This window comes from Alexandromys fortis, unplaced genomic scaffold (genome assembly GCF_014885135.2).
Source record: "Alexandromys fortis isolate MF-2015 unplaced genomic scaffold, M_Fortis_MF-2015_v1.1 scaffold_0, whole genome shotgun sequence".
NCBI classification, from domain to species: Eukaryota; Metazoa; Chordata; class Mammalia; order Rodentia; family Cricetidae; genus Alexandromys; species Alexandromys fortis.
Genome location: NW_026067949.1, coordinates 153,319 through 178,135, shown reverse-complemented (window position 1 = coordinate 178,135; position 24,817 = coordinate 153,319). Strand labels below are relative to the sequence as shown.

Sequence of the window (24,817 nt, the reverse complement as noted above, 5' to 3'; positions counted from 1 at the left end):
ACATGAGTCTTTAATTTGCTAAGCAATATGGAGAGGATTAAAGCCGTAGTTTTGACAGCTGAATCCAGCCCATTCCTTAACTTTCTGAAATTCCAGGCTCAGAGCCATGTTTATTGCCACAACTCTATGGGGCTTCAAGGTCCTTTCCAGCAAGCAAGCTGCAACAATACATTCACAAACAACACTCAAATGCTCTCTCTGTAGCCAGACCTCCTTGCCTCACAAAGAGTCAGAGTTTGCACTGGCAGGACAGCCCAGAAAGCCAGCATTTTTAAATGGTGTGGCTTTTTTTCTTGCTATCGCTGAAAACCAAAAAGCATGTGGTCAGCTTTTATCAACACCATTTAAGTTTTCTTAGCAGGACCTCTTAAAGGAGCTGCAAGGTTTTACAGCTAAAGCTGAGTCAGGAAGCCTCTCTTAAATGAGAGTGTTTGCCTTTAGCAAGCAGAGCCAACCTGAGAGAGTGCTACTATCAATAAGCCATGCTTAATTCTATTATTTTATGTTTAGAATTAGTTCCCAAGCTCTGTCAGGTTTTATGTAGATGCAGTCATCCACATGTTGGGCACTATTCCGTTCACTGAGGTTTCTTGTCCTGCCCAGTTCCCGCAGTTGTTATGTCCCAAAAGAAAGTCACACAGAGGTCTATATCAATGATAAACTGATTGGTCCATTAGCTCAGGCTTCTTATTAACTCTTATAACTTACATTAGCCCATTATTCTTATCTGCGTTAACCACATGGCTCAGTACCTTTTTCCGCAAGGCAGGTCACATCTTGATTCTTCAGTGTCTGAACAGGACTGTGGAGGAATGGGCTTTCTTCTTCCCAGAATTCTCCTGTTCTCCTTGACCCACCTCTACACTTCCTGCCTAGTTGTCCTACCTATACTTCCTGCCTAGCTACTGGCCAATCAGCGTTTATTTAAAATATAATTGACAGAATATATTCGATTGTCCCGCACCAACTGCCCTGTCCTTCCTAAAACCCTGTCTAAACAGAACAAGAGAGTGGCATTTTTTTTGTTCCCAGCTTTGTTTCCCTGAGCATAATGCTTTTGAGATTCGCTCCTGTGGTTGACTGTATTCTGTTTCCCGCTAATTTTGTATTGTACTCTTAATGAAGGAGCATGCCTGAATGTCAGATACAGGAGGACTATAAGACTATAATATAAGCCCAGGGTAGCGTGTGTGTGTGTGTGTGTGTGTGTGTGTGTGTGTGTAATATTGGGATAGTAGACACGTATGGTTGGCAGGCCCATGATCTGAGGACATGAAAAGAAATGCAGCTGCAGTTAGGTAGGAGCAATGCATGCAGGTCAGATGGCATATAATTGTACCCATCACTGGATGGCTCATGTTGGTGCTGGAAAGACCAGACACTTCATGGAAGACCAAAGACTTGATGTTACATGTCTGATTTTGAAAACCATATGGCAGATTTTGACTCATCCTAACTGATGGACAATTTCTAACCACTCCCAATGACCACTCTCTTTTTATCCCTATCAGTCAGCATCCCAGCTATGGTTGCTTTTGTTGTGTCCATCTTCTTCAAGCATAAGTAGGCATTTCCAGGCTCCAGATCAAAATGTTCTATGCTGAATATCTCAGTTTGTCTGTGATTGGACACTGGTGGAACAAAAGTAAAATCTGAACTAATGAGTCCATAATAAATAGCTTCCCTTTGATCCTAAAATATTCCTCATTGGACTTGTACCATAGGATGTCCAGAAGAATGAATGGTACATTGGAGAATACAGTCGCCAGGCAGTAGAAGAGGCACTAATGAAGGAGAAGAAGGTAATGCTCCTACATTGTTCCTGTGGTCATCGCATTTATTTCTACATGCAGACACACACAAAAGTAGGAAGAGGGCTTGTGATGGGGCGCTCTCTAAAAGAGGAAATGGGTGAGAAAGGATAAGGGAGTACAATTTCTAGTTACTTCAGGGAAAACTTTGATGAAAGAACACTAAACATACAGACGAAATTGTGGCTTAATTTTCCTAGAATAAAGAGATATTTAAAATGGCCTCACACCTAAGACTTGGTCTTGTCACTTATCAGATGTGACCTCCCCAAGTTCATAAACAAGGTTAGCTGTTGATTATTTGTAAAATTAAAATCAGTTTGTAAAAATATCAGTAATGAGGGAGCCACTGGAAAACCATGGATGGTGTCTGGGGTGCAGGAGTCACAATGGGCAGTGCCTCCTGCTTGCCTCAAATTTCATCCCCTCACTAAATGCACACCTATGGCAGAGTTGGGTCTTTCTATCTCACTCCTTCAGGAAAAGAGCAGGGGTCATGAATACTGCAATCCAGGATATGGCAGGTCATGCTGCAGTAACAGATTCCCCACCCCCAAGATCTCTGTCATTTACCACATGATACTCTTTCTTTACCACACACCAGATTCCAGATAAATTTATTTGGTCTGTGTGAGACATTGTGTGCACAGTGTGCTTCTGCCTTTCCACCTGGCTCTCCACACATCTCCCCAGGAGTAATATACTTTACCTTTTCCTTGATCAAATTCATAGGGAGGTGCCAGCCTACCACATAACCCAAAGGACAGAAAAATTTGAATGACTACCCATTCTTCATCATAATGCGAGGGACACTGGGTTACTCAGAAATAACAGATAGCTTCTGTTGTTTAAGAACACAAATTCTCAAACAGATTTACTGCTGAATGTGAAAATACAACATGAATGAATCTGTTAATTAGTGAATAAATCATGGGTCTCCAAACCATCTAAGAAAACATAGAATTGATGTAAAAAAGTAAATTACTCATCAGTTGCTAAGATAAACAAAATTGTGGCCTTTCCCCACCCCACATACCACGTCCTAAATCCTAGAACCTGTGAATGAATCACTTTATACAGAAAAGGGAACCTAGAAGATTAAGTTGAGGATTAAGATGAGAAGGTTATCCTGAGCTGAGTAGCCCCTTGTGTTCTCCGATAAGAGGGAGGCAGGAATGTCATAGAAAATATTATGGAAGTAGAGGTCGGACTGAAGGGGGCACCAGGAGCAAAGAATTCTGGTGACCTCTAGAGACAATGAGAGCCACAGACACAGTCTCCATACCCCCACACTAGCTCTAGCTCAGAGACCCACATTGGACTTCTAACCTCCAAAACTATACAAAATATGGCTTTACTTTTAAGTCACTAATCTCATGTTAATGTGTTAACACTAGCACTATAGGAAAAGAAGATTGCCTGCAAACCTTCATAACCCTATCAGGAATTAAGTGGAACTATCCCGTTTCATAGGCGGGAGGCTGAGGTCAGGGTCTCAGTCACAACAAAGATTAGTACCCATTTCACCAAGTCTCAGCTGCTTCCAGCTACCATGACAGTTCTCTACATTGGGATGGAGCTTGAAGTTGACAGGTCCCCTGTCCTAGGATCTCTAGCCCCTCCCTCTGTCATAGCCTCGGATGTGGCTGGCCTCTGCCATCATAGGATGGGGCATAGTGATGGTAGACCCCAGCCAGGGCTTCCTTTCTTGGGTAACCATTACCCACTGCAGTACTGCAGTCACGCAGTTGGACTTTCACCAGAAATCAACCTTAGAAGACCCAGATGTGAAAGCCCACATGTGAACTGTGCCGGGAGAGCAACGTTCAGGCCATCTGGCATCGCTGTGGCCAGGCTTGGTGCTCCTCAAATGCTCCCTTCCTCCATGTGTGCCTATGCTGCCTCCTCCGAAGACACAGAATGGCACGGTCTACACTAAATGACTGTGTTTCCCTTTTCTGTTTGCATCAGTCTTGTCAGGAAGTGTTTCCCACTTATGAGAGATAATTTAATTTAAATGAAAGATCTCCCAGGTTTATTTTGACAAGTGCATTGCAGAGTTTAAGAAGACAAACCCAAGTTTGGCCCCAATTCTTGGCCCCCATCCGCCTTCCTGATCTCTGGCAGGGTTCTGTGCTGGAGCCGTAAGCCTCTGCTTCCAAATGAATGCTTTATGCAGAGAGAGCCACAGATGGTTCCTCATCGCCCGCAGTGGAGCAGAAGTCACCACACTTAAATTGTTAGACTTCGAGCTTGACTTTCAGGTTATCATTTGCTAACTGCCCAACCACTGGCCACATGTGACCAAGAACAGCTATGAATGTAGGCCAACATACAATTGTTAATTTACTAAAACATTCTGAGACTTTTTGTAACTTTTTAAAAAGCTTTATTTGAGCTGGGCAGTGGTGGTGCACACCTTTAATCCCAGCATTCAGGGAGGCAGAGGCAGGCGGATCTCTGTGAATTCAAGGTGTGGTAGCATACACCTTTAACCCAATACCTGGGAGGCAGAGGCTGGCAGATCTCTGAGTTCATGCACAATCTGGTCTACAGAGTGGGTTCCAGGATAGCTAGAGATACACAGAGAAACCCTGTCTCAAAAAAATTTAAAAAAGCTTTATTTGTATTATTCTTATTCAAGTGTGTGTTTGTATGCACATATGTGTGGGGTGCTCACAGAGACTAGAAGGACATGATCCCTCAGAGATAGGCATGATTTTGTGTGCTGTCTGATCTGGGTGCTGGGAAATGAACTAGGTTCTCATGACAGAGCAGCAAGAGCTCTTAATGGCTGCGCCATCTTTTCAGCCTTTCTTTTTTCCTTTGAAATTTTGACTGCTCATTTCCCAAGCATGAACTTTGTAGATGACAACCTCATGTCCAGTCTCGATGTTGGACACACCTGCTAAGCCTGGGAGATTTTTCTTAGGCTCAGAAGCCAAACCCGAGTGTTTGTAAATGGGGATAAAAGTCTTTCCGCAAGACGTATGCAAAGACCAAGTGAAATAATGCATGCAAGATGCTGCTCACCTTAAGGGCAGCTCTCAGTAGACTTCGACGGCCCACCTCATTATAACATAAACACAAATAGTGCTATTCTTAAATTTAGTGTTTGTCTGTTGAAATTAGAGCGGCAGGGCTGCGTTCCGGCAGCCCTGGCTCCCACATGGCAGGCTTATGCCCGAAATAATTACACGGAAACTGTATTCTATTAAACACTGTCTGGCCCGGCTAGTTCCAGTTTCTTATTGGCTAGCTCTTACATATTAATCTAACCCATTTCTAATATTCTGTGTAGCCCATGAGGTGGCTTACCAGGGAGGATCTTAACCTGCATCTGTCTGGCGTGGGAGAATCATGGCGACTCCTCACTAAGCTTCTTTCACCCAGAATCCTGTTCTGTTTTCTCCGCCTACCTAAGGGTTGGCCTATCAAATGGGCCTAGGCAGTTTCTTTATTAGTAAGAAATCACTCCCACATCATTTGTCAGAGAAACATATTGTATGACATAGTGTTTTATATAGTAATGTCATATTATAGAGTATGCTGTATTATAGATTACTTATCAATATTCTATGCACTCTGTACAGACGACTATATAAGGACTAGAAATATAAATCATCATTCATACTGTCTATACCCATGCTATTTTATGGCATTTATCATCCTCTACACACATTTACAGTTGGGACACTCAGTGCCCTCCAGCATGTGGATGACACAGCCTAACCCTGAAGACTAGCCCTTCAGTGTGTTCAGGGGGATTCCACCTTTCAGCCTCACGCCTTCACCTCGAGTGATTCTGTCCAGTGTGTCTGGCTATTTCTGTCCCAGGCCCTGTTCTCAGCCCTTGGTCTTTTCAAATCCAGTTGATTTTTTGCTTACCTTTGCTAGCCACCCCTTGGCTTCAGACACTAAAGCTTCTTGTACCTTTCCAATCTCCTCTTCCTGGTACTGCCCTTGCCTTGACCACACTTCAGGCTGTATTTTCTGCTTCCTCTCTCTGCTCACTTTGGCTTCAGTCTCTGCAAAACCCCATCCCTCTTTTGGGATCCCTGATCCTGCACTGGAATCTCCCTCATTTCTTGGGCTAAGATCTTTGCATGGTCTGTGATGGCTTCCTCCTCTCTGCAGAATAAGATTTGACCTCCAAGATGAACAGGAGACATGTTGAGCAGTGACAGGTGCAGAGAAACACACCACAGAGGGACGAAGGAGGACCTCCCTGTGCAGAAAGAGGGCAGTATGCCACAGACAAGAAACCCAGAGAAAGTGTCCATTCAGAAAACGGTAGCCTAACTGGAGCCAGGAGCTGGGGACAGAAGATCAAACAAGGGCCTGGCTGGTGAATCTAATATGAAAGCCTTAAGGATGTAAGAATTATGCAGAAAGTAGAGGAAGATTTTAAAGAAAGAATCACATCACTGCGCATCCGGTACACTCTCGGGAGGCAGTAAAAGAAATCTCATCCATACAGACAACTCTGTCAGCTATTTCTGTGGCAAAAGACCTGGGAAACTTTGAGAAGGAAGGGGGAGGCTCCTGGTTTCAACCCCTAAGTAGGCTGACCCCACTGCTTTTAGGTCTGTGGCAAAGCAGAAGTACTATGTATGAAGGGCGGCCCACCTCACAGTAGCCAGGAAGCAAAGATGAGGCCAAGATAACTCTTTCAGAGGCAACAGCCCCCTCCATACCTCCCCCCAATGGCCAACTTCCTATGACTAGGGCTCTACCTCCAAATAGCCCATTCAGCTTTGAACTCACCAATGGCTTAGCCTCAGAATGTTAGCACCTTCATAAACCAATTGTCTCCCTGTAACACCACCAGTTAACACAGTAGTCTTTTGCGAGGACACTTCGTATTCAAACCCCAACAGGAACTCAAGGAAAGCTCACTGAGTTAAATGGAACGTGCAGTTGGGTCGCCACAAACTAAATCCAGTTAGGAACCTCACAAAAGCATCATTGTTGACATCACCTTAAGGCCAGGGCCCTAGGCACCTGAGAAGATAACTGTAACTTTTTTTTGCTTCAGGATGGTACCTTCTTGGTCCGAGATTGTTCCACAAAATCCAAGGCAGAGCCCTATGTCTTGGTGGTGTTTTATGGGAACAAAGTCTACAATGTAAAAATTCGCTTTCTGGAGAGCAGTCAGCAGTTCGCCCTGGGGACAGGACTCCGAGGAAATGAGGTGGGTGCAACTCAACCACTTCCCTTACCTTGGCCAGAAGTAAAAAAAGAAATATTGAGTTTGGGAGGTGCTAAATCCTTGTCTATCTACCCCAAGGAACACAGGACAGGATTGAAAAGACGCTGCAATGATACCCTTCCAGCCCCTTTTGCATGAACACCCTGTGAACACCCTGTTGTGCTGAGTTCAGCTCACCAGGCCAGCAGTCCTCAAGGCCACTGAATGCCCCCCCCATCATCCCAAACCTATCAGAGAAACCTATTCAGAAAGTGGCAACTCCATTCTGCCTAGTGGAGTGCTTCTCTCAGCCCCTGCTCCACTCTCTTCTCCCACCTCCCCATGTTCACTGCAGGCATTTCTTTTTTTTATTTATTTATTAAAGATTTCTGTTTCTTCCCCACCGCCGCCTCCCATTTCCCTCCCCCTCCCCCAATCAAGTCCCCCTCCCTCGTCAGCCCCAAGAGGAATCAGGGTTCCCTGCCCTGTGGGAAGTCCAAGGACCACCCACCTCCATCCAGGTCTAGTAAGGTGAGCATCCAAACTGCCTAGGCTCCCAACAAAGCCAATACGTGCAGTAGGATCAAAAACCCATTGCCATTGTTCTTGAGTTCTCAGTACTCACAGCAGTAAAAAACAAGAACTTTTTGAAGTTTGCAGGCAAATGGATGGAAATAGAAAACACTATCCTGAGTGAGGTAAGCCAGACGCAAAAAGAGGAACATGGGATGTACTCACTCATATTTGGTTTCTAGACATAAATAAAGGACATTAAGCCTATAATTCGTGATCTTAGAGAAGCTAAATAAGAAGGAGAACCCAAAGAAAAACATATAGGCATCCTCCTGAATATTAACCTTCACCAGGCGATGAAAGGAGACAGAGACAGAGACCGATGAAAGGAGACAGAGACAGAGACCCACATTGGAGCACCGGACTGAAATCTCAAGGTCCAAATCAGGAGAAGATGCAGGCATTTCTGAAGTCAAGCGTCATTCACTTATCCACAAGATTCGGTCCTCAAAGTGAGTGTGTGTTCAACCGTAGCAATTGGTTCTAAGCCGAGGTCCCACTCTCAGTGCAGGTGTGCTGATGGGAGGCCATCTACTGGCAAATCTGCGGGTTGCTGGGCCTAATAGCATAGACCAATAGTCCCACATACTTAAGAGTCTGAGGCAGGAAGACTGCAAGACTAGCCTAGGCAACTTGGTGTGACCCTATCTTAAAAGATACAAATAGATACAAATAGATAAAAGATAAAAAAGATACTAAGGGTGTGGCTTAGTGGTCAAGTGTTTACCTAGCACATGTGAGACCCTACCAAAAAAAATCAACTAAACATCAATTAATAACTATGTAAATCAATTGATCAAAAGGAGATGTTTTAGCTGAATACATATTCCAGGTCTGTTCTGTGTGTATCGGTCCTACTCCAGGGCCCTCTCTCCTCCAGGAGATTTGTAACTTGCTCTCTCACTTGGTCCTTAAAGCCACGTGGTTGAGTCCCACTCACTGGGGAGAAGCAGAGCCTTTACTAAAGTTTCAGCTTTGTTCCCAGCACACCACACTTTGCCTGCTAATGAAAGAGAGGACGCAGTGTATCAGTGCACTTACATCCTAACAGCATCTTATCAGATCACAAGCCTTTAGCAGGCTGCCTTGGAAGTGAGGAACTGTCAGCTGAGGCCACCTGAAACCCCACCGTAAGCACCTGACAAGCTGTTCCAATTACTGGATCCTGGCGCCAGTTTTTAAAATCCCCTTTCTGTATTAGTCCATAATTCTCTCTTCTTTGCACCCCTGGGACATGGGCTTCCCTTTCATGCATCTATGGAACATGTATAAGCAACGCCTACTTGGAGGTTACCGTGTACCGAGCATCTTGAGAGAAACTGCAACCTACAGAGATTCTTCTCACTGTTGTTGGGAAGCATTGAGCCCTGTCATCAGAGTGAGAGGGTCCCATGGGCCTTCTGCAACCTGACCCCTCTCTATCTTACTGAGGAACTTCTCATCGATAAGAAAATTGGGGGTGCACCCACACACTGAGACAATGGAGATGCTCTATCGGGAACTCACCAAGGCCAGCTGACCTGGGTCTGAAAAAGCCTGGGTTAAAACCGGTCTCACTGAACATAGCGGACAATGAGGACTACTAAGACATCAAGAACAGTGGCAATGGGTCTTTGATCCTACTGCATGTAGTGGCTTTGTGGGAGCCTAGGCAGTTTGGATGCTCACCTTACGAGACCTGGATGGAGGAGGGTTTTCCTCGGACTTCCCACGGGACGGAGAGCCCTGATTGCTCTTTGGGCTGAAGAGGGAGGGGGGACGTATTGGGGGAGGGGGAGGGAAAGGGGAGGCGGAGGTGGGGAAGAGACTGAAATATTTAATAAATAAATAAAGAAAGAAAAAAAAATTGGAAGAAGCCGGGCGGTGGTGGCGCACACCTTTAATCCCAGCACTTGGGAGGCAGAGGCAGGTGGATCTCTGTGAGTTTGAGACCAGCCTGGTCTACAAGAGCTAGTTCCAGGACAGGCTCCAAAACCACAGAGAAACCCTATCTCGAAAAAGCAAAAAAAAAAAAAAAAAAAAGTAAAGAAAAAAGAAAATTGGAAGAAATCAGGTTCAGAAATCTCTGCTCAAATGCAAGACCTCCCAGCTCTTCCATCTGTGCTCAAAGAGCATCATCGGCCACTTCAGCAGGAAACACATGATGAGGAAGAGGGATTCTAGGGACAATATTCACTTCATTTCATTTTCATCTGTCTTGTGGACTCGTAATGGCACAGGAAGACAGTAGCTCCTGACTCTCAGGAGCCATCTGAGTGCAAGATAGCACGATATAAATACCACGGCAGGTGCTCTTCTGAGCTGACCCCAGAAAGTCCTTTCCTTGAGTCCGTGTACCTCAGGCAAAGGGGGACGCCATACCACAAGGCCTATAAGAAGCACCCAGGCCAGACCCAGGGAAGGCTCTCCCAGTCTGCCATCCTAGTCAGCACAGAAGGCAAGCAAAGTCACATGTCCCCAAAACAAAAACCTGGGAAGTTATTCAACTGGTCAGGAAGACAGAGATCCCTGTTTGGTTTCAGATCCAGGAGTGCCCATTGCTTTAATGTTCCGACTGTATTTCCATAACTTTCTACAAACTGAAAGGCTTAGGACAGAAGAAACTCACCAATGCTGGAGAACAGAAGTCTGACATCCAGCCCCACCCCACCCCAGGGAGACACTCCGCCACCCTTAATATGTCCTTGGCTCTTGGCCACAGCTCTCCAGTGCCTGCCTCAGGGGAAACATCTACTTCTCTAGTTAGAATCTCACTGACATGTGACTACATCTAAGACCTGTTGTCCTCCTGAGGATAACCTGGGGTGAACTCCATCCAAGAGTATAATTTACCAAATAAAATGCTATTAACACTTTCAAAGCATAGAGTAATGAGCATAGATTCTAGGTCACAAATATGGATGCGCTGAAGGTACAATATTTAGCTCACGATGCCTAGTTATTCACTGACTGGACCAGCAACCATTTCATGGCTACCCAGGGTTACAAGACTCTTCCATACCTCTCTATGCAGGTACCTGGGCAGCATGGATTTCTAAAAATGATGATAGATATTTACTTGACAATTTTTTTTTTTGGTTTACAAGACAGGGTTTCTGGAACTTCCTTTGTAAACAAGCTGGCCTTGAACTTGCAGAGATCCACCTGCCTCTGCCTCCCAAGTACTGGAATTAAAGTACCTCCATCACCTGGCTTGACAATTTAAGATTTTAAGACTAAAAGACAGATTATCAATAGCCCATGTCTGTCTTTCTCACCTCCCTGACTTCTTCCTTATCCTCCCCTGTAGCTCCTCTCTCTCACCTTTCTGTCTCTGTCTCTCCACACACATTCTCTCTCTCCCTCCTTCCCTCCCTCCCTCCTCTCTTTCTGCTTTTCTGACACGGGGGAAAAAAGGAAAAAGTTTGCATATAGAACAGACACAAAGGATTTAAACAGGCTTAAGAATCTGATATTAGGACATTTGACATTCTCTGTTGTCCTTGGAGGGGGGGGGAAATCTAAGATAAAAATAGGAGCTTAATTATAGTCTTTTCTCCCAGCCTTTGCAGGCAGCGTTGCAGCTGTGAGTACAGCACTGGATCCACTAAGAAGGGACAGGAGCGTGGTTGATTGCACCTGCCTTGTCCCTAATAGTGTGGTCTCATAGAAATTACCCATGGAGTAGAATGGTGAGGCTACTTTTACCAGAGTGATTATCTGCCCTTAGCTGTCTGTGAACCCAATCACTGGACAAGCGCTGCACAGAAAGGTTCTCTGCATTGACCACTTTGTTGAGTGTAAAGGAAGAAAAAGCCCATCCTTGGTTTGAAATTAGAAGTGAAATTCAAAAGTTCCCTTTCTTCCTGAGGCTTGTGAAGAGAGTCTAGAATGCATCCCATGGTCTCGCATTTAGTGACCCTCACTATGTGTGGAAATAAAGGGAAGGCTTTCCTCCAAATGCTGTCCATGCGTAAGTTCCACTAATGCTCACAAAGAACACAGAGGCAAGTCCCAATGTCACCACCACTCTTTGTGGACAGAGAAACTGAGTATAAGAAGTTTGTCTCGGGTCACACAGCTTATAGCTGGCAGGACACCCAGACATTGAACTCAAGCCTTCATTTGTGATGACCTCATAAATAATTCATTCAAGTTATGGGGTGGGAAGGCTCTGATGGAGCTGGGAGGATCTTTGCGGTAGGTAGTCTGACTGGGAAAATTCTGCAGACCGGAAACTTAAGAGCTACCATTAGGTCCACAAGCACATCCGTTCCCCTTTGTGCAGCGCACAACGCCCGTCTGCGCTCTATGTGCTATCATACAGTTTGTGAGCTTCCGAGTTTTGGGCAAGGGGCTGGAGATTGAAACACACAGACAGAGAGACAGAGACACGGACCTCTAGTCACTGGTAAGAAGCCCTTTATTCAATAGCACCATGGAGGCTTATATACCCAACAGTCAGGTGGGCTGACAGGTGAAAACCTTATCCTCTGATCCTCAAGGCCAAGGCAACAGGTGCTCGTGAAGCAGAGCTGGTAAACAACTTTGACACAGCTTTCAGTAACTCAAATCAGAAGGAAAGTAAAGATCTCTAGCAGGGAAGAGCAGCTGGGGGCCAGGACTCCAAATGATCCCAAAACCCTTGTCCTCTCCTTGTGTTTGTCAGTCATCCTTCAATTGCTTGTTTGTTACATCCTCAAAGAAAGAAAGGAGGAGGGAGGGAGGAAGGAAGAAAGGAAGAGAAGGAAGGAAGGAAGGAAGGAAGGAAGGAAGGAAGGAAGGAAGGAAGGAAGGAAGGAGAGGGAGGGAGGGAAGGAAGAAGCAAGAAAGAAAGGAAGGGAGGGAGGGAGGGAGGAAGAAAGGAAGAGAAGGAAGGAAGGAAGGAAGGAAAGAAGGAAGGAAGGAAGGAAGGAAGGAAGGAAGGAAGGAAGGGAGGGAGAAAGAAAGATAAAGGAAGGGAGAGAGAGAGAGAGAGAAAGAAAGAAAGAAAGAAAGAAAGAAAGAAAGAAAGAAAGAAAGAAAGAAAGAAAGACATAGAGTAAGTCAGACAAGGTAGCTGACCCATGTAATGCTAGCCTCCTGAGGAGGCAGAGGTACGATGATTGCTGCAGGTTCAAGGCCCATCTGGGCCCCAGAAAGAGCTCTAGGCTGAGCTTCAGTGTGAGACCCTGTCTCAGAACACCACCACCAATATCACTTTCTAACACGTCTCGCTACAATGTCAAAAGTAGGAACTCCTTCACCTTCCCTGAGTAGCATGCCACAGCTGAGCTGCACTACGGGCACCAGCTGCGTTCAAACGTGGTCACTTTGCTTTCTGTATTTCAGATGTTTGGTTCTGTGGAAGACATCATCGAATACTACAAGCATTTCCCCATTAAACTAATTGATGGGAAAGACAAGGCCGGTGTGCACAGGGAACAGTGCTACCTCACCCAGCCCCTGCCTCTCGGCAGGCTCCCGCTGGCTCCGCACTCCAGCCAGGCACCTCACGACTAAGCAGCCTAGGCAGGTATTTCCACATCAGCAGCCTGGACCTTGTCTCATCCTCAGCTCAAAGGATTCAGCGCTTCTACCATCTGCATTCATCTCAAATTATATTGTCTGTGCCTTCAAATGATGACTTTCTTGACTCTGTAAAAAAAAATTCTTCTGTAATAGAACTTGAGATCTCAATTATGGCTTGAAAGCTTGAGTCATAGAAGAAATATATGCAATCTGCAAAAAAAAAATCAAACCTAGGTTTTAAAAAGAATTTTCTAAATGGGAAACTGTAGGCATGGTTATCATACATTAGCGATGAATAGCTAATGCAACAAGATCTGACAGTTCCGATGTTTGCAGCAGGTGTGAGATCCCCAAACTGCTACTCAGTGGAGGACTTCAGGCTGACCTCGGTTCAGAATGTCTTGCCCTAGGATGCTAATTTTTGGATGCTGAGGATGACAGTGGATGTTATTTAGTTCTCTTTATCTGTAATCCTTGAAATTCAAATATAGGGAAGAGATGTGGTATGAGAAGAAAAAAAAGCCATTGTGAATACCAGCATGCAGACAGAGAGAAGAAATAAGCGGACCGGAGGCCCCAGATGTCAGCCTACTTTCTGAACAGTGACTTCCATGGAACTAGCAGATCCATAGAGAGGAACACAGAGCTCACCCCAATCATAAAGCAAGCATTCATTTGAGTTACAGCGAAAATGTTTTGAGTAGTTTAATGATACATTTCCACTACAGGAAGAGAAGAACTGTCCTCAGAAGAGTACTGATAGTTACAATAGCATAGCACATCATGGTATTGTCTCTTCTCAAGCAATGTATTCCTACTTTATAACACAGATGAGGTAGGGGCATTCAAAGATCTCATTTAGGATAAGAAGTGAGCCTGGACTGTAACCCAGTTTGCCTGTTCCACGTCACTGCATCATCCCAGATATATTCTCTACTCTATGGGCTTTTATAATTGAGCTATGAACTCTTATAATTAAAGTTATACTTTAACAATACATATTTATCCACCTTAAATCCTTATAGTATAGTTAGTTCACCGAAATAAGGTGTCATTGAATAAATAGGTATACCATATTTATTGACACCATGGCTTCAATTATTACCAAATACCACATGTAAAATTCATGGAGCAGTTATGCAATTTGGGTTTTCATGATGAAATAAAACCAGCTAGAGCACAGGAGATGAAGTTAAGTTGGCAGAAAGCATACCCAGCCCTAGGTTAAATTCCCAGCACTGTAGAAAACAGTGAGTGTGGTGGTGCAGACATATAAGCTCAGCACCTGGGAGGTAGAGAGGCAGAAGGATCAGAATCTCAAGGTCATCCTTAACTATACAGCATATTCAAGGCCATCCAGGATTACATAAGACCCTACCTCCAAAAGAGAGAGAGTGAAAAGGTAAGAGAATCAAATGAAAATAGAACAAGCAATTTCTAGCATTGTCTCTTTTGTAAAACCGTGGCAGGAAAGATGCTCTCTGTAGTAAGATCCAGACCAGAGTTTGCTCATAGATTAGACTGTCATGCTGAGCAGAAAGGGCCTGGGCCTGGTGCCTCGTCATGCCAACTCACTGGCTGGAGATCTGAGCTTTGAACTCTGTAACAGACACAGAAATTACTTGCCAGGGACTTGTCCACTGAATTGCTGGGCAACATTCCTGTGTTTACTATTTCCAGTGTCTGTTATAATAAAAGGTGTTTCATTGCAATTGATGACTAAGGAATAGCATATGAAAAACTGAACGTATTTCTTTCTTACAATAGATACTAACACCTTGGCTTTATCTTAAGACGACATATTTGTGACTAAAGCTGGAAAGTACAGTTTTTCTGTTTTCCACTTATTGGCTTTATTGGATCCCTAGCTGAAAAAGCCAGTGATGGGTAGCATGCTAGGATGTTTCAGTCTTTCTAACTAGTATCTCATTTTCCATTTTAAAAAATGTCACTTGACACCTAGCCTCAGTAGGGCAGTGGAATTTCAGTTCATCTGATTATGGTACTTGTGAATTCCAGAGATTTCTTTTGGACGACATCTGTGTCTCCTCCAGTTATCACACAGCATTTTCATAGGCCTGGCTGTACTTCCCTCTTGCTAGGGGCTGTTGTAGATGTTGAGAACAGTGGAGTGAGCGAGAGAGACAAAGTGCTCACATAAACAGACAATGCAAGTTAGTTTCCTGTTACTCTGTATCTCTATTTGAATACATCACTGAGATCTTTAGGGGGAGGAAAATGTTGGATTTGTTTGTTCCTTTGTTTTTCAAGACAGGGTTTCTCTGTGTAACAGCCCTAGCTGTCCTGAAACTCTCTCTATAGACCAAGCTGGCCTTGAACTCATAGAAATCTGCCTGTCTCTGCCTCCTGAGTGCTGGAATTAAAGGTGTGTGCCACCATTGCCTGGTTTGATTAACTATATTATATCTATAAGCAATTTAATTAATTAATTCTAATTAATATAAAAAGTCAAGCTTGACGATCAGATATAGTTATTATTATGTGTGTGAACACCTGTTTTAAAGATAGCCTTAACTATGTATGATTCACATTACACTTGTACATCTATTGGTTTAGTCTTAGTAATATGTATTCAAGCTAAGCACACCTGCCTTTTAAAACTTGATTATTTTATGGATTGTTAATTTAAATGAAAGCAAGTATGTAACTCGATATTGTAATACTCTTGTCACTGAGGGTGAAGAGAGGAATCCAAAGCATAAGTTAAATCTTCTTTGTTTCTTGTGCTATTATCCCTAAAGCACTTTGGAAATCACACTTAAGGCAAAGTTAAGAAATATTCCTAGAATAATTATTGGCGTATGAGTACGATGCTAGATTCTAGGGATATAGATGGAGACACAGTCATGTGACTCGCAGCTCAAAGCTGACAAATTAAAAACACAAGAATGTGAGGAGGGGAGTGGGCCCTGTGCCTGGAATCTCAGAGGCCGAAGCTCACGTGTGCAACTTGCGCCATGGCCACCTACTCCGCCTGCTCTGAGCATTCGGAGATCTTCTGCAGCCTTTTGGAAGACCTACAAGGGGTTTCCAAGCGGCTGCTGGGGACTGCAGGGACCAGAGAGAAGAAGAAGCTGGTCAGAGATTTTGATGAAAAGCAACAGGAAGCAAATGAAACATTGGCAGAAACAGAGGAAGAACTACAGTATGCACCCCTGACTTTCCATAATCCCATGATGTCTAAACTTCAAAACTACCAGAAGGACCTTGCTAAACTCCATCACGAGGTGAGAAGCACACCTTTGACAGCCACATCTGGAGGCCGAGGAGATGTGAAGTATGGTACATATGCCTTAGAGAATGAGCGTTTGAATCGGCTACAGTCTCAAAGAGCATTGCTTCTACAAGGCACAGAAAGCTTGAACCGGGCCACCCAAAGCATTGAGCGTCCTCACCAGATTGCCACAGAAACTGACCAGATTGGTACAGAAATCATAAAAGAGTTGGGGGAACAATGAGAACAGTTGGAACGTACCAAGAATAGACTGGTAAACACAAATGAAATCTTGAGCAAATTCAGAAAGGTTCTCTGCTCAATGTCCAGAAAACTGACAACCAACAAGCTTCTCCTTTCCATCATCATCTTACTGGAGCTAGCCATCCTGGTTGGTCTTGCGTAGGACAAATTCTTTCAACACCATTGAACTTCCTGGAGGGAAGGGATTGTGGACCAGAATCTTGACTCTGAATGAATGGTGTTGAGCATATATATTGCTGCTGTGGGCTAACAGTTCAAGAATGCATTGCGTATCCAGACTATGGGAGGGAGGGCAATGGAAAACCACATAAATATGAAGGAACAGCAACAAGACCAGGATGATATACTAAGGTAATAAATGCTGTTTATGACTCCTTCAAAAAAAGTAAGAAGAAATACCATTAGAGTCAGCAAGTCAACTCCCATGGGCCAATCAGGAAATACTGAGGGGAACACTTAAAGAGCTGCCTACATTTCTATGTTTGTTGTGGAACTGTTAACAACAGCCAAGATTTAAAAAGTAAGGTCACCCTAAACATTCATCACTGGGAAAAGAAAACACTTGTCACAAGGAAGTGTCCTAAAACCTTCACAAGAAAGCACTCTACAGCCATCATGAAGAAATGTGGCCATAAGTGAAAACGTGGGATGAAATGGCCAGGCGATACACACACTAAAGTGTGTAAAGCTTTGGTTGTACTGTCGAGTAACTACAGGATGTGCTTTACAACACCATGCCTCTGGTCAACAGTAATACATTGCACACCGAAAATTGGATTAAGAATGGGTCTCATATTAAATATTCTTACCACAGAAGAAGGGGGTGGGCAAGTTGGGGAGGCACTGATATGTTTATTTTCTTTACTGTTTGTGTGCATACCTTTTGAGTGTATCCAGATGTACACATGAAATGTACCAATGTTGGTTTGCTCCCCTCCCCATATCAGTTATATTTCTCCAATGCTGTCTGTTAAGATGAAGTATATGAGTTAATAAATGCATGCAAGACAAAGTAATAGATTTGTAAGTTTCTTCTTTGTTGCCGCAAAGGTGGTGGGGGAAACAGATTCACCGGGCAGTCTGGCCAGGGGAGACTTTGCAGAGATGGTTAGGGACTTTGAGGGTAACCCAGGGAAGACAGCATTTGGAATGTCTTTAGTCCACATAGAGCCCTCGTGTCCTCACAGCACTATCCTAGACTTCCGGGAGTCAAGCAGTGCCCACGAGTTGGAGGGTTGGATGAAGACAATAGAGATAACATCCTCACAGAAGGGACAAGTGATTCATTAAGGATTTCTAGGGAAACTGGCTCTCTGGCTAGAAAACAAAAAAAAAAAAAGGTAATTATTTCTCTTCTTCGAGTCACAACAAAATATGTTCTATATAAATCAAATAGCTGCAAGCAAAGTCAGAATTGAGTCCTGTGTTCTCATCTAATAATTTTTATGACTTTGGGATACAGAAGGTGCTCTTAAGCAAGATGAAAACATAAATCATAAAGGGAAAGATTGATAGGTTCATTACATCAAAATTGCAAATGTTTGCAAAAGTCAGGCAAAGCCAAGAGGCAATTAAACACCACGACATGCACGTACAAAGAGCATAAACAACTCGGAAAACACTCCAGTCCTGAAAGTTAAGACTAGTTGCCTTGCTGAGCGTGGGGTTATCTGAACTGGGCAGATGGAGTTATCAGTGTTAGCCTAGAACAGAGGTTCTCATGCTCCCTAATGCTGTGACCATTTAATACAGTTCCTCATGTTGTGAGGACTCCCCCCTCCCTGCCGACCATTTAGATTATTTTCATTGCTACTTCATAACTGTAATTCTGTTACTGTTATGAATCAGAATGTAAATATCTATGCTTTTCGGTGGTCTTGGGTGACCCATGTGAAAGAGTCATGATCCCAAAGGGGTCATGACCCACAGATTGAGAAACACTTGCCTAAAAGGAGTAAATGTAAGAAAAATACAAGCTAATTTCCAAAACAAAAATCTGGACGGACTGGGAAGTTTGACATAATGACTTGCCATGAAGTGCAGGTAAAGCATGAGGGTAGAGATTTTATCTACAATCCTGAGAGCCCATGAGAGCCAACACTTCCTTGATCTGGATCAGAGGTTTACTCAGCCAGCCTAGCTGTGGTAGCCACTGAGAGAAAACAACCCAAATTAGGCCTGTAAGGTTTAGGGCCACTGTGGGGTGAGAGCTGTATTGGACAATGGGGCCCCAAGCCCGAGTAAACAGCAGGCTCTATGAAGAGTAAAAGGCTTTCAACCAGGAATGAAGAGAACAGAAAACTGATGCAAAAGCTGACACAGCTGGCTAACAGGGGCCTCCTGCTGGGCGACAGGAAACCCCACCCAGGCAGACACCCTTGGTCTACCTCCAAAGCCTTTTCTTCAAATGCGAATGGCCACACACTTGGAGGAAGATTCCACTATGAAAGAAAAACCACAAGCCAGAAAAAAAAAAATTAGAGAGCATAATGGGAAGATCCAGGGTGGTGGCAAAAAGGACACAGGAAACTAAACTGAATGTTCCCAGAGGGAAGACAATCCACAGAAAGTCAGGATGCAGCTAAGTCAGCACACATTCTGAATGAAACATTGACTACACCGGAAGGAACAAGATAGGCAAAGCGATAACGACCATTGGAAACATTAACACGCAAGACAACTAACTAGGTGAGAAAATGAAAAGGAGTAAGGACATAGAGATTGTTACTGTCACTATCAACCTGTGAGGTCTAATTCCATTTACCAACTCATTCGTGAAACAGATACAGAGTACATACACTCTCCTTCTCCCACACTCCAGTCACCAAGAAGGATCAACTCCTAAGACCTAAAGCAATCTCAGGAAATTTTAAAATACTTCCAAAAAAACCACAAATTAGTCTCTCAGGAGTTAAAAATATACAACCTTAAATTAGAAGCTAATAATGTATCTAGAAAATTCTTCCACTGTTAAGAAAGCCATACATTTCTGTATTTCTTTAAGGCAAAGGAAAACAAACAAAGAACTTTAAAAATATGTCGCAGTGATAGCAAAGGGTGTACTTCAAAATTTATAGGACACGTCAACCTTTTTGCTTAAAGATGTAATATAAGAATTTGTAGCTGTGCTCACTTGAGAGCACATAGGCCAGAACTGGAATGAAGATTAGCATGGCCCCTACACAAGGATGACATGCAAATTGGTGAAGCATCCCATATTTAAAAATAAACAAAAGAAGAGGAAGAAGAAAGAAAGCAAAGCAAAGAATTTATAGCTTTAACGGCACACATTAGCGAAGAGCGCCCTACCATTAAGCACCATACTTCCTAGCACGAGCTATAAAGAAAGCATAAATTAAGCTCAAAGGAAAGAAATAATAAGGAACAGAATTAAATAAATTTAAAAATAATGAGACCGATAGAATTGTATTACCCTAAATGCTGGTAATCCTTTCAAAATAAATAAGCAACCAAACACAAAGACTACTAACAGAACACAAAAGAAACAACCCAACAGATTCCATAGACGCTGGTGATATAGGAAAGTAGTATCAGAAACACAGTTAAACTAATGAAGTGGAAAACTGTAATCTCACAGGCAGAACAAATAGAAGAAGAAATGTAGACATTTAAAGTGGAAAAAAAAATAGAACCTTTGTACACAAAAGCTGTTAAGTCTAAACCTAGATAGACCCTATCAATTTTCTTTATAACAATACCAAATAGAAAAGGGAACCAGGTCTGCACTCCTTTTACGAGACTAATATATAGCCATCATACCTTGGTGAACAAATAAACCAGAGCCCCTCCAGTCCCACTGTCTCCAGGAGTCAGGGATAGCCTGGACTATCCATCCATCAACCACCTGGCAAACAACCTTCCCCAGAGACCTCTACGAAGGAAGCCCCACTGCCTCCTGGGCCTGAGCTCTGCTCAGAGCCCAAGTGCTACCATCCGTCTATCTGCTGCATTAATAACTTCTGATAATCTCTCACCCAGAAAAACAACCTGCCTCCGTGTCCCCCTTCAACGCCAAACCTAAGAGCTTCCTCTAGGCCCATGAGGACGTGTCACCAACAGCTGCAAAGCATGTGTCCCGCCCGCAAGCATGTGTGAAGTGTCCTCTAAGGTAGGTCACACACGAGGCCACAAAACGAGTTAGAATTTAAGGTTAAAATCATATGGCATTTTCTCTCTGACTGCAAGGGAACGAGTCTAGAAATCAATGCCAAAGGCACAACAAGGGATCTACAGCGGTGTGACAGTTAAGCAACTTGCTTTGTAAGGCAAGTTCACGTCATTTTCAGTTTACCGACTTTTATTTCCTTAAAGGTATTGTGTGACGAGCACATCCCAGCTCTGTTCCTCCATCTTCCCTCTTTCACCCTTCTCCCTCCAGTTAGTGCCCTTGTTCTAGACACTCTTTTCCTCTTTCATTAACATACAAATACATGATTTTATGTTACCGTTTAAGATCTAGGATCTACAAATGGAATGGAACCTAATAGCTTTTGTCTTTCTCAGACTGGCTTAATTTGCTTAATATGGGTGTCCCCAGTGGCATTCATTTTCCTGCGAATTGCATGAGTTTATTCTCCCTGTGACTGGGAAGAACCCCACTGTGTACACACAGCGTATTTCCCTGACCCATTCTTGTACCAGGCACCTAGGTTGGCTTAATTGCTTAACTATGAGTCAAAGAAGTGAATCATAAGTGAATTGGAGCCGGACGGTGGTGGCGCACGCCTTTAATCCCAGCACTTGGGAGGCAGAGGCAGGTGGATCTCTGTGAGTTCGAGACCAGCCTGGTCTACAAGAGCTAGTTCCAGGACAGGCTCCAAAACCACAGAGAAACCCTGTCTCGAAAAAAAAAAAAAAAAAAAAAAAAAAAAAAAAAAGTGAATTGGAAAACTAATCTGAAAGCAGACGAGAACAAAGATGCACGTACTAAAATGATAGGCTGTGTCAAAGGCAGGAGTTATTAAGAGGGAAGTATAGAAGAAGAAACCCCAGCATTCCAGAAAAAAATCAACAACTGAACAACTTAAGAACCTAGGAAGAAAAAAAAAGAACTTAGAAAGAGGACAAAGTAAACTAAAAACAACAGAAGACTTGGCCAGAAATAGAAACTTGGAAACAGAAAATAAACAAAACTAACAGCTGTTTCTATTAACAAAATCGATGAACTTTTAGCTGCATAAATGAAGACAACGGAAGAGCTCTGAATTAAAAGCAGAAGAGCAATGGCAAGTGATGTGACCGAAACAGGCATGTTGAGAGGGCCAACATTTTGATTTCTCTCCCTCTTATAAAGCCACCAGGATGCAGCCATGGCGACACACCTGTATTAGTTAGGGTTCTCTAGAGTCATGTTTCTTCCTAATGGTTCGATCCTTTAATACAGATCTTCATGCTGTGGGGACCTCAACCACAAAATTATTTTGTTGCTACTCCATAACTTAATTTTGCTACTGCTAAGAATCATAATGCAAATATCTGATAAGCAGGATATCTGGTATGTAACCCCGTGAAAGTGTTGACACCCGCAAAAAAAGAGTCACAGCCCACAGATTGAGAGCCATTGCTCTAGAGGAGCAGAACTGATAGAATTAAGCTACTTATGTTGTAAGCCACATGCTGGGGTGACTCTGTCGTGGTCCAGCCTCAACAGATTCATACATTCCAGGGTAGGGGCAAGGAGATTAGAAAAATTAGGTAGAAAGAACAGAGGTAGGAAAGAAATGCAGAGACATAGGATAGTACTGGGAGGGCTACGGAACCACCAGCATTTATTTTCCACATTCTTATACACTTCAGTCCAAAGAGGTAGCGGGGAAGACAACAGGCATCATTAACATGATGTAAGGAATAGATCAAATATCCTGCAGGCAGCTCCTCCCTGGAACCTCCTGCCATCTCCTTTGAAGGAGCAGGAATAGCAAAATGGATTAGAATGGTTGCACCTCTCTTCTCTACTCAAAATACTAATTAACCACACCCTAGGTCAGGACCTCTTGTTTGTAGCCACACCTGTTGTCAACAACTTTGAAAGAGAAAAGCAGCTCAAACTCTGACCTTTATCAAGGTGGAACAGGCTCATAACTGTGAGTCCCCACAAACAATAAAGGAGATTTATTAGAATAGCTTATAGGCTGTGATCCAGCTAGTCCAGCAATGGCCGTCTACCAGCAGAAGCACCGAGAATCTAGTTTTTTCAGGATGATGTCTCGAATACACACCAGAATCCTGGAAAAGTATGCTCTAATGCCAGTGAAGAAATAGACTTGTTCACGAGAGTGAGAGCAAGCAGACAAAGTTTCCTTCTTCCACATCCTTTACAAAGGCTGCCAGCAGAAGGTGTGGCCCAGATTAAAGGTGGGTCTTCCTACCTCAAGTGTCCCACATAATCACACAAAAGCTTATATTAACTATAAAGTGTTTGGCCTATAGCTCAGGTTTATAACTAATTAGCTCTTACAACTTAAATTATCCCATTTCTGTTCATCTATATTTTGTCACATGGCTCATGACTTTATCTGTCCTCCAGCATCTTGCTTCCCCAGTGGCTGATTTGTCTCTCCTGACCTGGTCCTTCTTCCTCTCTGTATTTTCTGTTTGGCTTTCCCACCTAGCCTTATTCTGCCTCTCTTAGGCCAAATCAGCTTTATTATCAACCAATGAGAATAATATATATTCACAGTGCACAGAAGGATTATCCCACAGCACATGGTGATTTAATTAAGAAAAAAAAATTCCCTCATAGGTGAACATATTTTTAGCTAACTCCACATGTAGTCAAGCCAACAACCGAGACTAGCCATCACAGCACCCTAACTACCCCATCGATTTCTCCTCACCTCCCCAGCATTGCCACTTTTAAACACCATAAATAAGTGTCTAATGTCTTAACACCTCACAGCGAGTACTGAATTCCAGCACACAGACACTGCAGGCCATACTGAAACCACACCCAGCTATAGCAGGGGCATTCCTAGGGACCTGCAGATAGAGAAGACATCAGACATGTGAATCCTAAGAGCAAGAGCAGTTCAGTCAGAGACAGCAGCGAAGGTGAGGGTTTTACTAGCCTGAGGCAGATACACGCCAAACAAGCTTTCACACCAGTCTGGAGAACGGGACAGGAGCCTTCCCTCACCAGTCTAAAATGTTCCATCTGTATCTCTATCTCCCCCCCACACACACATGCACACACAAACACATACCCAATTTTGCATACAGTCTGCACAGCCCTTTCCCTTCCCTCCTTTTTCTTTCTCAGTGACATCTACACCTTTTATAGGATGGCTGACTTAGCCCAGCTTGTCTAAGATGGTCCCAGTTTCAGCACTGGAAATCTGGTCTCTGCATTCCAGGCAGCCAGATGCAGGGGGTCCCCAACTTCCAAAACTATTAACTATGTGTCTATTGTATATTCCCTGGCTTTCCTATACAGAAAGCAAGTTTGAGAAGGATAATGGTGATTTGTTCTTTTATCGACTAAAGTAGTCCACGTGTCCAATGGGGCCTTGGCACACCGTGGGCACTCTATAGACGTCTACTGAACGATGGGATAGCGTGTAGGAGAGCAACAGATCAGACAAGTGACGTGAACCAGATCACATGGAGGTTTGTAGCCACTGTGAAGAACTTGATTTGAGTAGAATGGGAGACGGCTAGTAGGATGGGAAATGCAGACACAATCAGGCAGCAGCTTTTCAAAGACGAGACTGCAGAGAAGTCACTTAGGCTGCTGAATAAGCTCACAGGTGATGTTTTCTCAGCCTAAGCTTCAGTAGCAAAGAGGAGAAGAGACTACGTGTTTCCAAAGTGAGGTCTACTAAGGGCAACACCAAAAACATTGCTAAGGCTGGCTATGGGATTTATTCCCAGAAGGCAGAGTCTTCAAGGAACTCTGCCATCAGAGGGTTGCTGAGAGATGAAAGGATTGTAGCTGGCCATGCCACACCTTGTAGTTTTATTGACAAATGGATTCTCTGGTGCCCTGCAGCCCCCTTGGCCTGACACGTGCAAACAAGACAGGGTACTCGAAAGGCAAAGGCAAACAAAGAAACCCTTCACTAAGCGAATATTTGAAATTCACCTTAAGAGATAATAAGCAAAGTCTGAAGACAAAGAACAGACTGTAGGCAATCCATGAAGCATCAATGTGAGGTGGGTGACTTCTGTACCCCACTCACAGGTAGCTTCTGTAAAGAACCCCAGTGATACACATCCCCCTGATAAAAGCTTGTC

At 43.7% G+C, this 24,817-nt stretch overlaps 1 protein-coding gene and 2 pseudogenes across 1 annotated transcript in view; all 3 read left to right on the top strand.

Moving 5' to 3' along the window:
• The window catches only part of Clnk (cytokine dependent hematopoietic cell linker), a 105,675-nt gene extending 92,517 nt beyond the window's left edge, over positions 1-13,158 (top strand). Inside the window, exons 16-18 of the mRNA XM_050149611.1 lie at positions 1,725-1,802; positions 6,850-7,005; positions 12,886-13,158. Of these exons, the coding sequence (XP_050005568.1) occupies positions 1,725-1,802; positions 6,850-7,005; positions 12,886-13,056 (405 nt within the window). The 3' untranslated portion in view covers positions 13,057-13,158. The remainder of the gene's footprint in view (positions 1-1,724; positions 1,803-6,849; positions 7,006-12,885) is intronic.
• A 2,497-nt stretch (positions 13,159-15,655) lies between these two features.
• Positions 15,656-17,680, top strand: LOC126506512 (vesicle transport through interaction with t-SNAREs homolog 1B-like; annotated as a pseudogene).
• Positions 17,681-19,689: 2,009 nt separating this feature from the next.
• Positions 19,690-19,787, top strand: LOC126506625 (uncharacterized; annotated as a pseudogene).
• Positions 19,788-24,817: the final 5,030 nt, after the last annotated feature.